This window comes from Tigriopus californicus, chromosome 12 (genome assembly GCF_007210705.1).
Source record: "Tigriopus californicus strain San Diego chromosome 12, Tcal_SD_v2.1, whole genome shotgun sequence".
Taxonomy (NCBI): Eukaryota; Metazoa; Arthropoda; class Copepoda; order Harpacticoida; family Harpacticidae; genus Tigriopus; species Tigriopus californicus.
Genome location: NC_081451.1, coordinates 17,907,222 through 17,921,223, shown reverse-complemented (window position 1 = coordinate 17,921,223; position 14,002 = coordinate 17,907,222). Strand labels below are relative to the sequence as shown.

General features: G+C 41.3%; 2 protein-coding genes across 3 annotated transcripts; both read right to left on the bottom strand.

Annotated features, from left to right (window-relative positions):
• Positions 1-2,433: 2,433 nt before the first annotated feature.
• On the bottom strand, positions 2,434-6,303 carry LOC131892219 (organic cation transporter protein-like). Of its 2 annotated transcripts, none has more exons than XM_059242004.1 (3): positions 5,700-6,303; positions 4,986-5,523; positions 2,434-3,308 (listed from the first exon to the last, which is right to left on the bottom strand). In XM_059242004.1, exons 1-3 carry the CDS (start codon positions 6,039-6,041, stop codon positions 2,518-2,520), a joined length of 1,671 nt encoding a protein of 556 aa, XP_059097987.1. In that variant the 5' UTR covers positions 6,042-6,303; the 3' UTR covers positions 2,434-2,517. The 2 variants fall into 2 exon arrangements, with proteins under 2 accessions (XP_059097987.1, XP_059097988.1); XM_059242005.1 differs by lacking the exon at positions 5,700-6,303 and adding an exon at positions 5,618-5,668.
• A 4,871-nt stretch (positions 6,304-11,174) lies between these two features.
• Positions 11,175-13,800, bottom strand: LOC131892223 (uncharacterized; the record flags this gene model as incomplete). Its single annotated transcript, XM_059242008.1, is given in 8 exon segments — positions 11,175-11,273; positions 11,374-11,454; positions 11,550-11,648; positions 12,694-12,842; positions 12,936-13,034; positions 13,150-13,297; positions 13,363-13,414; positions 13,697-13,800. Coding segments are annotated over 8 exon segments (764 nt in total), but the record flags the coding sequence as incomplete, so codon positions are not given.
• Between the last annotated feature and the right edge of the window lie 202 nt (positions 13,801-14,002).

Genomic DNA, 14,002 nt, shown 5'->3' with positions numbered 1-14,002 from the left:
AATTGGAAATGTAAAAAAAAAAAAATTACTTTTAGTTTACAAGTAGACAGCTTTCAATTTAGTTGTGAGCAGGTTAGAACATTGTATGATTACAGGATGGTGGCTGTTGACTAGATATTTTGTGATATTTTGTGGAGGTATTTATAATAAGGGAAATGGCGAGTATGATGGTGGGAGCATGAGTAGTGGTAAATGTAATTTGATATTGGTGACTAGAATATAACAAACATGTGTAAGTTTATAAGGTCAAATTCAGGGATTCAGTTCCTTAAATCAACCTCAAGGAAATTGATCAAAAAAGATTCACTCTACCTAAAAGTGATTGCTATTTATTAGCAAAGCTTGGAAAAGTAACTTGTTTTAAATGTGAGTTGTTGTCTGAACGAAAGTTACATCAATTGAACAACCATCTGGAGTTTACTCCTGACAACAAAATAATTTATTTTTTTGACCTTCACCTATTACTGAAGGGATGTTTGCCCCAAATCCTGCAAACTTTCTTCCATTGTAAGGATAAGATAAAAAGATGACAATTTTTTGGAGGTCAAGCAAGTGATAAATTATAAATGAGTAATTCTTGGGTCTTTCTTTGGATCATTTCTATTATATCAGATTTAAATGTAATGGGATCACAGTTCCTTTTTCAAAAGAGGAGCAATTCATTGTTATTTAGTTGCTACTTCCCTAGTCAATTTATCTTCATGACCCACTTAGAACAAACAGGTAACATAATTGAGGTGATCAAAGAGATGTATGAGTACAACTCTCTTCCATTCATCTCAGACTTGATTGTGGGACCTGATCTTTGAGAGGCTTTGCGGTACATCACACCAGGGTCTAGGGTCCGCTGTAGTGATGGGATCAAATAAATTTTCAAAATCAGGATTGCCAGAAAGCTAGGAAAGTCAAAGCACCTCCCTGTCCGTTGTAAGGTAAAAGGTTAGCTTTGACCAAAAAAGCAACCCAGATTTGAGCGACGAAAAATCAGGGTTACTTTTTGTGACTAACTAAAGGGTTTCCGATGTTCCGCTCGTGTTGCCATATGCCACTGAAAATGTAAATTTGTAGCCCTAGTTGCAACCTCCCGTGATCATTATTTATTTGATCCCATCAATAGTGCACGGTCAATTGGAAATAGTGCAGAGTAACAGAAAGAATATGGCCATGAGAAGGGCTGTCTAACCGGAACATGGATTTTGACAAAACTGAATCATTTGGGTGATTGAATGAGTCTAAAGCAAAATAATGAAGTTTGTAGCACATCTTTACCTGGTGCAAGTGGCCATTTTGATTTCAGTGTTCTGCAACAAGTCAAATGGCTTTAAAGTAAGAACCAGGGTAAACAATGATCAAAGAAATTTTTTTTTTCCTTTTTTTCTTTAATCTTAAAATTGTGAAGCTCCAGACAAGAGCAATAAAAAATCAGGGACTATCTTGCCTTGTCATGTAAATGGGAACCGAGTGAATGTTGTACCCGACATTGTTCCCCAGAGGACGTGGATTTGGATCCTGCCTTTGGAGGCAAAAAAAATCACTTTTGATGAATCAAATGTCTATTAGAAGAGTAGACATTTCATTATTGAAGCGTACCCTTATCAATTCAATCAATCAAATGGAACGAACATACTTATCAATTACCAGATTAAATTTTGCCACCAAACAGCAACAAGATTTGGCGGGGGAAAACCGCAGCATCTCCTTAGCCTAATGTTCCTGTCCCTAATCATCCTCATGGTCAGCATTTCAGCATTCATGGGTTGCTCACGCGCTCCTCAGTTCTCAGTTGGGTTTTGGCAGTTTGAGTGAGTCTCATCATCTACTGGGAAGCAGCCCTGGAAGACTTCGCGGTCAAATCACTTCACGCTTTTTTCACACTTGGGGCGAGAGATTGTACTCCAAAGTGAGACGTTCGTGGCCATACATTAGCAGGTGAAGAGCTAGAAGTGGAAGTGAGTCCCCTAGAAAATGATTCGTGTCCAACGAATCCGTATGCAAATGGAGAGTCTTACGAATCTAATAATCCCTTAAATTGCATCATGAATCGTTGGCACTAGATGAATCAACGATTTAATTACGGTAACAGTCTTCATTGATTTTAGGGATTGTCACCCTGGCCTAGAAATTTTACATAAGTGCAAACAAAACGCTATCATTTTGACACAAAATGAACTTGGGATGTGCTTGTAGCATGGTATGTTTATTCCTTTTTTCATTGAAACGAATGCCATGACATTGTTTTGCTTCAATAAAGTAGTCAAAATCGACAAACTTTTTTAACAAAAAAATTCCACCATTTGGTTTCTAACCCTTGCCCTCCTTTTCGGAGCTCTACTCATGAGTCTTTCAGAGTCTCAAGCCTGGCGAGTCATAGACTTTATGCCCTTGGGTTTCATTATATCTTCCCTGGTCTCCAGAGTCCATTTGATACAACGCTTGATCTTTACCATTGTATTTGTGTTTTTATTGATGACTATGTACAACAAGTTTACAAGTTGAATATCAAGCCAACAACGTCTCCTACGTTTCTTTCCCAGTTCGTCGCTTCATTTGCACAGCTTGCTCGGCGCTTTCCGGGAGACCTCGGCCTCTGGTTTCAGGGAGAAAGGCAACCAAAAGAGCCCCGAGAACAGATGGAGCCCCCATGGCCACCAGAGGCAAGGGCAACCAAAAGAGTCTCAAATGTTTCATGTATGGTGTGGCCGCCCCCAAGATTCTAGCCAAGGCCGAGCAAGTGCCCAAGGACGTGGAACGAACCTTGGTGGGGAACAACTCCATGGTGAAGAGATAGCAGACGGAAAACGACATGGTAGCAAAGAATTTGCCTACAAAGCACAGGATGTTTTGCAATTGACTGGGGTCCATATACACAATGAAGGTCTTCAGAAAGGGGTCACTAAGTAGACCAGAGGCAATGCATGCCACTCCAGAGCCCAATTGACTCAATATGAAGGCCTGCTTCCGACCCGTGCAGCCCAACAGGAGGAAGCCAATCAGAGACGCAGGGACATCTACCAGAACCATGAGGGTGAAATTGAAGATGATGTCTCCAGACAAGATGTCAATGTTTAGGGCAAGACCGTACCAAGCAATGGTGACGGCTGACCAATTGAACATCATGACCACAAGGTTGGTGCGGAGTTTGCTTTGGGAAAGGAGTTGGCAACAACCGGGACTCTTCTCCTTATCGTCCATTTCAATTTGTTGGGCCATGCCTGAGATCAGAAGTTGAGCTTCATCATGATCCACATTCTTTTTGCCGTTTTTCTTGGCGGCATTCTTGAGTGTCTCAACTGCACCTTGATAGTTCCCTATAAAAGAAGTCACTTAGTTTTGGTTCAAGTTTGTTTAGTAAACTAGCTTAAAATTCCAATTTGCGGGAGCATTGCTGAATCCTTTGAGATAAAAAATTTGCCTTTCAACTCAGTAGTTAAGGGGTTTATTTCTTGAGAGCATGGAGTCCTAAGATTCTGAAAAGAAGTTTCGTTACGATGAAAACCAATCAAATTCAACTGGCCCAGGAGTTATAACGTCTCATGACAACATTCACTGCCTTAAAACAGATGTCATGAGTAGGTAGGGGCAACTTGGGCGAAGACAATTTTCTGTCGCTGAAGCCCACTTTTTTTTACACATTTTCACTCTCAACCTTTATTTGCATCTTTTTTCTTTCATTTGGCAACTAGGGCCTCAAAACGGAATTTTGGTAAAATTAGCTCTTTCTTGGTATTAGATTTGGTCACATAGTTTGATAATAAAGGTAGCCACCGAAACAAATTTATGAAAAGCTGAATTTCGAACAGCTATTGTCTGTTGTTGAATTATGAGGGCTAAAAGTAGTTCACCCTTTCATAGTTATGAGCGGCACACCTTGCTTGAGAAACAAACAAGTGAAAATATTTATGTGTTGGTGAGGTGAAATCGATCTATTTTTTTAACCGTACTTTCAAGATAAGTAGAAAAGACGATCACGAAAAGGATTTAGAGGCCATTAGTACGCGTGGGTTCTTATGAGTGTTGATAATGGAGCCGTGGTGGAGAAAAATAGAACTGTATTGTTAAGAGCTATTTTAACAAAATGTGGAAGTTTACAAGGAAGTCTGGAATGTTCAGGGTGAGTACAGCTGAGTAATTGTATGATAGCGAGAGATTGGGCTGATGATATTAATGGTTGCATTGGAAGGTACTTAATTATTACGGATTGTTCGAGCAACTCGATCTCAATTGCTTACCGACCATGTCACTTTCAAACTCAAAGATACAAAAGTCCAAAGAGACGAGTTAAACGAAGCAATCAGATAGTTAATTAGCCCCCAACCCACACAATGACGCTTTCCTTCCAATATTTGGCTTTTAATTAATAAAGTCTCCTTCAAATTGGTATCATTTTGAGCAATAGATTCCAACTTGCCAACGTTCTTTTGCCCTTTTTCATTTATCTTAGGCCCTCTGTGTACCTTTTGTCTCTAAAAGGCTTGACAATATTGCACCTTTTGCCTCTCCTTAGGAATTGAGGAATTCAGAGCAAATTAAGCCCACTTTTAGTCCAATAATCAATCTACTTGTTTTGTTTGTTTTTTTACGAAGCCAGATGGCAGTTGGGCGAGAGCTCGGCCTGGCATCTGAATGATGGGTGTCTCAATTGAGGGATATATTCCCGCTTCCTGGTCACAGCCAACATCAATTATTACCTCACCCTCGTGTCTGACCACAGGTTCACCATTTTAAGCTGTTAAAGCAGTAGGTCATGCTGTCAATGAAATATCGCAAAGAAACTTGGACTTGGCAAGCCCAGGATCGAACCAGGATTCGCAAATTGGAATGCAGATGCTCTACCAATACAGTACCCCAACAAGCCTATCAACGTACCATAGATTATGGGTTTCTAGTTGAAAAGTCCAAAAATTCGAAGTAATTTTAAGCTTGCGTATAAGATAACCTGTAGCGCAAAAGTGCTGGATTTTTTAGGTGAAAACATAACCGCTTACCTGTTGAGACCAGCCAGCTAACGGATTCTGGAATGACAAAATACAGCAAGGGCTGTAGTAGCAAGGGAGCCGCACAAATCATTTGCAAGATGCGCCAATCCCGGATATAGTAAGCTAGTCCTGCCAAGATGAGATTGCCGACCGTCATCTGAATGTCCCGGAGCAACATGACATAGCGTCGGTACTGATGAGACACCATTTCCAATTTCAAGGGGAAGCTGCCAAAGGCGGCCAAGTACGAGACTACCACGCAGGCCAAGCGAAGTCCTGCGTAAGTGTAATAGTTGGGCACGAAGGCTTGTCCAAAGTAGAGGGGTCCGGTCAGGAATGCCGAGATCATGAACACTTTTTTCCGGCCAAATTTGTCGCTGAAGCAACCGCCGATCACGGCGCCGATCAGCAGACCCAACATGTATAAGGACCCGAGCATGCCCACGAACGTGTCCTTGGAGCACACCAAATTGAACTCGGTGGCCAGGGTTTCCGTGAACGGGACCCGTTCAAAGATCCAATCTTGGCAGGGAAGGGTCGATAGGTTCTAAGTAACAAAGCGTAACAAAGCGTTCCTGTAAGGTCTTCAAAGAAGTCTCCTGACTGCCTACTTTTAGGGCAGATGGAATCTGAATACTCACCTGAAGATTTTCCAGGGCTGGTGATTGCAGGTCCAATTCGCACCAGGAAACAGGCTCTGCTGTACCGTACATCCGTACTCACCTGAAGATTTTCCAGGGCTGGTGATTGCAGGTCCAATTCGCACCAGGAAACAGGCTCCCCAGTCAAGTGAATGGGTAACTCGCATTGGGGATTGCTCCACAGGTCCTGCTCCTGAGTTCGGTTGAACCAATCTTGATGGTAAGGCGCGGCAGTGTCATTTCCATCACAAGATGGCACTCGGCACCTAAAGTTGGGTCGATAGCCTCCCAAAGTGTGGAACAAACCCGTGGTGGCAGTGAACACTTCGAAGAGGCCGATAAAAAGCAAGAGACTGACTTGGCACCATCCAAAACCACCCACATAGTCCACGAGGATTTCATCAAAATTGTGAGGCTTCACCATGCTCACCTATCCGTTGTGGCCAAGTTCTAAGCATTTGACGCCCTCTTGCCAAGCTTCATTGCAATCATGACAAAACTGATCTGTTTACTCAACGAGGGGTATTCCAGGCCAAGTGAGTGGGCGGTATTATGACGTTTTCTGATGGCCAAAACATGCAACTTTGGGTGGCAACATAAACAATTGTCTTTCTGGTTAATTTTTTATCAGTGATTTAATAAGTGTTTTGTGTTTTTGTGATCATTCAATGATTGCTTTGGGCATTCCCTATTGACCAAGAGCTCATCTCTTCCATCAATGCACAACTTTCATTTTACCCTTAGAAAGTGCTAGTGTAAACTTGAGTCGAGCAATCCTTGCGTCAGCAAGGATAAGGAACAATACTTCTGCTCAAGTGTCGTAGTTTCAAACCCCGCCGTGATCAATTAGTTTTTTTGACTGTCCACAAAATGTTAGAATAGAATAGAAAATACTTGAATAAAGTCTGGACGGAAACATGTTCATCGCTTGTTTTTTGTTGACCGTCTGTGTTTTGCTGTTTGTTTTAGTTTGAAGGGCCTGTTTTTTCTCGATTGCCGCCCGTTCCGTAATTGCAACTGAGTGAAAAATGAAACCCGCTTTCGCCCTAGGAAAATTGTCTGCCAGGATCGAAACCTGTTTTATTCGTCCGCCTATATGTCACTTCGTTTGAAATCGATAGTCATATCATTTGGAGTTTTTTATGCGGGCTTCCTTAACGCTGCTGTGAATGGAATTCCAACTAGTTCAAGACAAAACACTTATTCATTTAACTGAACTTTAAATTCATCCTTTATCTTATCCACCAATGAATTAGAGTTGGTGGATCTGGCTAGACCTTGTGCATAGGGTTGGCATCTTCAAATGGGCTTTTGAACACCAATGTAAATGTAGAATCGTGAAAAACCCAAAGCACCCTTTTTACACTTTTTACCGTTTCCAGATAAAACTCCATCTCCATCTCATTGACCAAGCGGCGGAGACAGCACTTGTCTCAACCTCATTGTCAAGTTTCTCAACAGACCAATCCCGCCCCTTCCCTCTCTTCTTCCCTCTTCCCCTGATCCAGACTCATCCTCAAGTCCCTTAACCTCTATCCTACCCGACTTTGTAACCCCACCCCATCCTCTGGATGCCATGAGCGCAACGCATCTTTTGGATCGTATGCTCAGATGGCGGCCAGAGATCCTAAAAGGGTTTTATCTGAATGTGCATTGTCTTATTTCCAAAAAAGACAGCACGAAGATCAGGACTTTTGAGGAACCAGCTAAAGATAGGCAGGTCTCGTTCATTTCCATGACAGAAACCTGGCTTAAATAAAGAGCTAGCCATGGTTGGTTTCAATTTAGTTCGTTGCGATATTATTAATGAAACTTATCGAAAGAGACATTCGCTGTTAGGAGTTAGTCGCAGACTACTCGTTATTGAGAAGTTGCTTCGTATTATGTACATACAGAGAAATGGGTGAGCTTACTGCGCCTGTTCCAAGTCTGTCGCAACATGATGGAACATAAGGTCCGTCTATTTGTGGGGGCAATTGGGATTGTTTTAAAATACTTTTGTGGTCAACTGACCGTACATGATAAATTTACGGACACACGGGCCCATTTTTTGCAACCTCAGACAACCCAAACGGAACGGGAAGAGATACGATAGATTGCTAAATAAAGTGTCCGTGATATGCCACGAAAAGTTTCTTTTCCGGACGTTACATATGTGATGCAGGTCACAAATGAAACATAAGATTTTGATAGAATTAGCCAAAAACAACACAAACGCATTGTTTTTCAATGAAGAGGAATCGGCCTAATCGGCCCTTTATTTGGGAGCGACTGACTCACAAGGCATCCCTTGAAATGTACAACGTAAGCCATATTTGGTGCCGTGTAAGAGGGCTATTGGCTTGAGATTTATGTACTACCGATATAGGGTATTCGCTCTGGCTCAAAATATGATGCAAATAGGTTTCAAAATGTGATTGATTCGTATGGTGCTACCGCAATGACCTATCACAGAAACATTTCTGAACAAATTAATTGACAAGAACATCCAAAATGTTGACCTTGAAAATGACGGTGTCCGCACAATCTGAATTTCCTGCTTTACCCTTTTTCCAATTGCTGTTCAATGGCCTCAACAATGAACCTTGAGAAGAAACAGCTGCAGGATTAAGTCCTGAAAAATAGCCACTAGATGCCGGTACCCCGAAGGTCAACGGCTAAATTCATACAGGAATGTCATTAAGTAGCTTATGGGACGACAGAATCTTCGGTTTTATTAAAGTGCAATTGCAAAACTAGGTTCTATTTGTGTTATGGGACTCGTACTACATTTTCCACTCATTCTAAGACGACTGCATTAGTTCTAGCAAAAAAGTAATGAACTTTTAGTTTGCTTACAAGGTTGGGTGGTTCAACAGTTTTCTTGACAATCCGTCAAAGGCGGTAATGTGAGGTTATAATATCCCGGGTCCTGCCCCTAGAACCTATGGCTAAGGGATCAAAATGGTTAGAGATTCAGGCAGAGCAAATTATGGAAGCCACAAAGATGGCAAGAAAGAAGTCAAAATTGCAAATTTATTGGCAAATAAATCCAAATATCTCTAAATGTCTTCATGGATGTATTTGAATTAGCCAAGTGTGGTTTTCTTCGCAACTCTTTGCCTAAGGTATATAGGACAAATGAATGGACATATTTTTTGCTCTCTTCTTCATGCTCTTGAGCAAAATAGACCTGAAAGCATAGGTTTGCTGATCTGAAGCTTGTCGAAAGACTTGAATGTAACATATCTGATAAATTGGAACAACTTATCAAAATTTATTAACAATAAAGTACAAACTGGCAAGTAAGCATTTAAGCCCTTTTGGGTTCTGAAGTCTCCTTTGCTACATTTCTACACACCTAACCTATTTCTTGATTTTGGTTTCCTTAACAATATGACTGTTGGCGCCAAAAGAACTTGAAGGAGGATTCATTTAGGTTGGTATGGAAAAGGAACTCGCAATCCTTGCCGTTTTGAGTTTTTCATGTCGACTTAAAGAATTATTTTGCCTTTCATTTCCGGCCAAGCTAATACAATACTTTAATCAAAAAAATGAAATAATCCACTTACCAAATTCAAGCAGGACCTAAATAACTTCCTCCAAACCATTCCAGATCAACCCTCAATACCTGAGTATCTTCAATTGGGAAATTCAAACTCAAAATCTGCTCAGATTTACTTTCAAGTGATTGCATAATTACAATTTTATGCCTTGAATCAATCCATTCAAGACATCTGTCTGTGTACAGTTTTAAATGATGATAGTCTTTTTTATAACTTGGACGCAGGCTCCGGGATATAATAACCTCACGTGCCCACTCTTGACGGATCGTCAAAAATAATTCGAATCACTCAACAATCTAAGCAATTTAAATGCTCAATACTTTTTGCTACAATCAATGCAGTTACCTCAAAATGAGTGGAAAATGTAGTGCGAGTTCCATGCAGCTGTTTCTTCTCAAGGTTCATTGAAGTATCACCGCATAGTCCCAATTCGAGAGGAAAGACCAAGCTAGTGCCTTGTGTCATTACCGGTAGAGAAAGGCGAAACATTTTGTTTTGGCGTTGAGGGTAAATTCTAGACGTTTTTAAAAAAACAGTTTGTCTTGCAGTAGCGACTCTTTATCTCAAGTCTCATAGCGTTGCTGCTCAATGTTGTACAGTTTTGAATGCGAATAGCTGTCTGAGCACTAGTTCACCTAACAAGAAGAGCATCTGTGGCAAAAAACTAGCTTTGGTAAACGTCTTGAATTTACACTCAACGCCTAAACAAAATGTTTTTCCTGTCTCTAAATTCATTAGAGTACGTCACTGAGTTCCGCACACCTTGCGCCTGAACTTTGAACCATCGATTCTGTTCCAAAATACTGGGTTCTCATTAGTCCCATTTCTGAACCAAGCACATCTTTGAAAAAGCTGTGTCTCAAAGAGTTATGTATGTTTTCACTTACCTTTCAAGTACCCTCTAACATACTGTAATTTTCGTTCTTAACCTGCGGGCCTCAGATGCAAGGCTCCTTTCTTTTTACCACTATATTGCCGCGAAATGAAACTGACCTAGATATGTCAAGACTTGCCATCACTGAAACAGTAGCCAACCAATCTTCATGAACCAACCAACCACCCCCACAAACCTATTCGCTAAAACTAAAACAAATCCATCGCAAGGTTTAGTTGCCAAATATCTGGAGAGACTGAAAGATAATGGACGCTGTGAGGAAATCGTAGCAAAAATTGCCATTTTTGATGATGTTCTTACGATGCATCACGAATACGGATAAGGATCAGGGGAAAAAATGTACTTGCTATTAACGACATTGAAGGTGTTAATAGTTCCAGAATGGTTCCAGACCTTGTTATATTTGCTTTGCTCTACTGTTTATACATCTCCTCAATCAAATTCAGGTAGGCTAAAAGGCCGAAACGATCTGAAATTTCACATTTTAACATGCCTTTAGTCACAGGTTTCCAAGGCATGAGTCGTGCCTCAATCGAAGGAACGGATTACAGTTCCAATACGATATGCTCACGGGGGTCGTTGTTTACCCCTTTTGCTCTTGAGTGCCCCCTTTTGACGTACAAAAAAACTAAGAATAGTGGTAGATATTATTGAAAAGATAAAACTTTAAGCTCGTTTTGACACAGAAGTTCAATTATTGAAGGAAAAAGCTATGCCATTTTTACGTTTGACACATCCCTACATATCCGAAAGATGGCGCTTGGGCGCAAAGGGGTACAAAAAACCAAACAAACTGATGGTATGATCCCATCCTATTACATTGTCTCAAGGTCGGAAAAATGACTTGTTTTGCCGTTGAGCGTAAATTCCAGATGGATGTTTTCCTTACAGGAGCAGATCTTCACGTTCACTTGTTTTCAGACAACTGCTCTCACTCCAATCTTTAGGTTTGATGCTTGATGGCAAAACAAGTTATTTCTCCGAGCTTTAGTCAATAATAACAGCTACTTTTCTCCAAATTCAAATGACCAACATTTCAAGTCTTATGCGACGTCATGGCACCGCCATACATCAGACATTAGGCAAGATTAAAAGCGTATTTTTTTAAACAATCACACCACATAAAAAGTGTTTTATTATCATCTTGATTGAGAATGTCATATAGAGCATTGAACCGGTTCAATTCATGGCAGTTGCTTGTATTCCAAGCACAGGCCTGCAAAAGAAGTCAACTGGATGTTAGTAATGAGAACTGATGAAATAGCATACCTCAAATTTGCCCTGGCGCCCAAATAGAAGTAGACTGAACTACTGACCTTTGCTAGCTGGCATCGCAGCAACACCCGTGTCAGCCATTTTGTCTGTGAAAATCCCCACGCGGAATGGAGCCGTGCAATCTAAAGGAGCAATCCCACGAATATGAGTGAATGAGTCCAATCAATTAGTGTGTTTGCAAGTATGTGGTTGCCAAATATTGAGTAAATAGTATTACCGCAAATGGAGGTATCGGCCATCGCCATGGCAGCGGTATTTAAATTGGTTCCACAATAACGTGAGGTCAATGTGCCTTGGTTACATAAAGCCGACGATCCTGAAACAATGCATGGGGTTCAAATCAAGACACTTTGCTTTCGAGTCATTAAGGGAAAACAGTTCATATCATGTCAAAGGTATACCTATGTGTTAATTTTGGGCGTAAATAGTGGGCGATGAGTAATATATGTAAATAAACCATAGTGTCACTACCAGACCGACGACCTGTCCTTTGGAATTGATGAGTAACTGATCAAAAACAAATGCCAGTGGGTCTCTCATTTTCCTGACCCCTCAATTAGGGCTAGGCAGGCCTTTATATCACAAATTAGCCTTTTCATTGTTTCGAGTCAAATTTGTTATGCATTGAAAATCCGCTGTACCAATAGAAAACTGCGCATTTAAAAAACTATCTACGCTACAGCAAACATGGTTTGCATTCTGCACGTCAGAGGGAGCTTTGTGAGCCAGCCTCTAGCAAATGGAGGCCTCTTCATTGAATTACTTTGCGTTTCAGTTGCTTTTAGCTAATTGTTTCAAACTATCTTGTTGCATTAGTGACCTGAAACTCTTTTGCCCTTTGGTCCTCTCGTTTGAGGGGCAATTCGGGCAAGTCCTCGCAAAAGGTGACATGTCTTGTTGTCTCGTGATTTGTTTTTGCAAAAATGACCTGCGTTAAAAGTTAGGCTCCCATCTTGAGTGAGAAAGGGGAGGGGGACAAAAATAACGAAATGGGATTGGAGTTTTAGAAAAGCAGGGTCTTCATTTCTAAACTCGCATAAGGGTCCTAAGTTTGTGCTAGAGTTCTCTCTAGTCGGTACCATCGTTTGCTGGGACTGAGATCTTGTTTCTTGTCCCCTGAAGAACACGTCAACTTGTGAAATTATTCAGTCGCCCTTGGAAAATGTCAAATATTTTAAGTTACTGAGCCCGCGGCACTAAACATATCCATCAGGCGTTCAGTGCATTAATTGTTCCAGACAAACAACTTAAATCAGTTGCAACCAACTCGTCAAATAGGTTGAACATTTTTGATGTCTTTCTTTAGTAACCCCCAATGTTGGGAAACACTCGCCCAGTATCATTTTTCAAAAGGTCAGTACCTGAAATTTCGATAAAATCCGACGTGCAACCTGTGTCCACCGCCGCCCCGGCTATTGTTGCAACATCCAAGGTAAATCCCGTCATATCAGCACAAACGGTGTACTGAATACAAGAGTATCCAGGCTCTTGACGAATGCACACTTGGTAGCTGGAATGTTAAAAAAGTATACTATTCAGCACGTGATACAATTGGTGCCCTGGGAGAGGGACTTGCATCAAATTGAATAACTGCTGTGCGTACTTTTGGCTGGCAATATGAGTGGAAGCCATGGCATCGTAATTGAAGGTCCTGATTCGGCCGGCCATTCCACTATGGTACTGAAGACAACCGGGAGGGGGACTGAAAACATGAAACAACGTTATGGACAAGCTCGCAGAAGCTTTTTCGTCAGTAAAACACAAATGGGTAAATGAGCTAGAAGCCGGCCTCTGAGCCGGGCTGTGAACTGACTTACTTGCCGGGATCGGAGAACTTAAATTGGGTGACTTTAATGTCCCACGTTCTCATGCTCGTCATTCCCATGGTGGCTCCCATGGCTGGGGCCATGAACATGAAGTTAATCATGGCCGTGTTCATGGCGGTCTTCCCAATATCGATGTACACTGAAATAGGTGTGTGATACATCAATAGAACGGCAATAGTATTCATGACAGCCTGATTGTCTTACTGTGTTGACCGGTGTTGGACCCACAAATAGAGGGAAGATTGGCACCGGGAGCCTAGAAACAAAAGGTGGAAATGCATGAATTTGTTTGGCATAATGTTAGCCCACCCACCCTTTTGCTAATCCTCCATGCACGCCAGTAGAGGAAGTACAGAGGGTGTAGAGGTCGCAGTTTTACCATATGCATTTTCTTTAAGCCTCGTTTTTGTAAGCGTCATGCGGAAAAGGCTACTGCCATTGAAGAAATAGCCATTCTTAAACAAGTAAATGAATCTAGCCTTCGACAGGCATTCAACTAAGCGAAGGACAGGTGACTTTTGTGTGGATTTTCACTTACCGTGACGGTCATGGTGTCGTCACAAGTGCCCCCTGTCGTCTCCATGGTGCCCGCTGGACCCATGATATTGAAGGTGTCAAAGTCCAAGCGCAAGAAGCAAACGTCTGATCGAGAAAAGGGATGGTTTGAAAAGAGGTGAAGAGGATGGATAATTAGTAGGGGTGGAGAAAAAATATGTATTTGAAGTTTTTTTTTTTTTATGTCATGAAAATCAAAACTTTTTTTCAGCTTTTTTTGACGTTTAGGAAATATTTCAGTAACACATCACCTGGCTCAAGGTAACATTTGACGTTATCTTCTCCATGC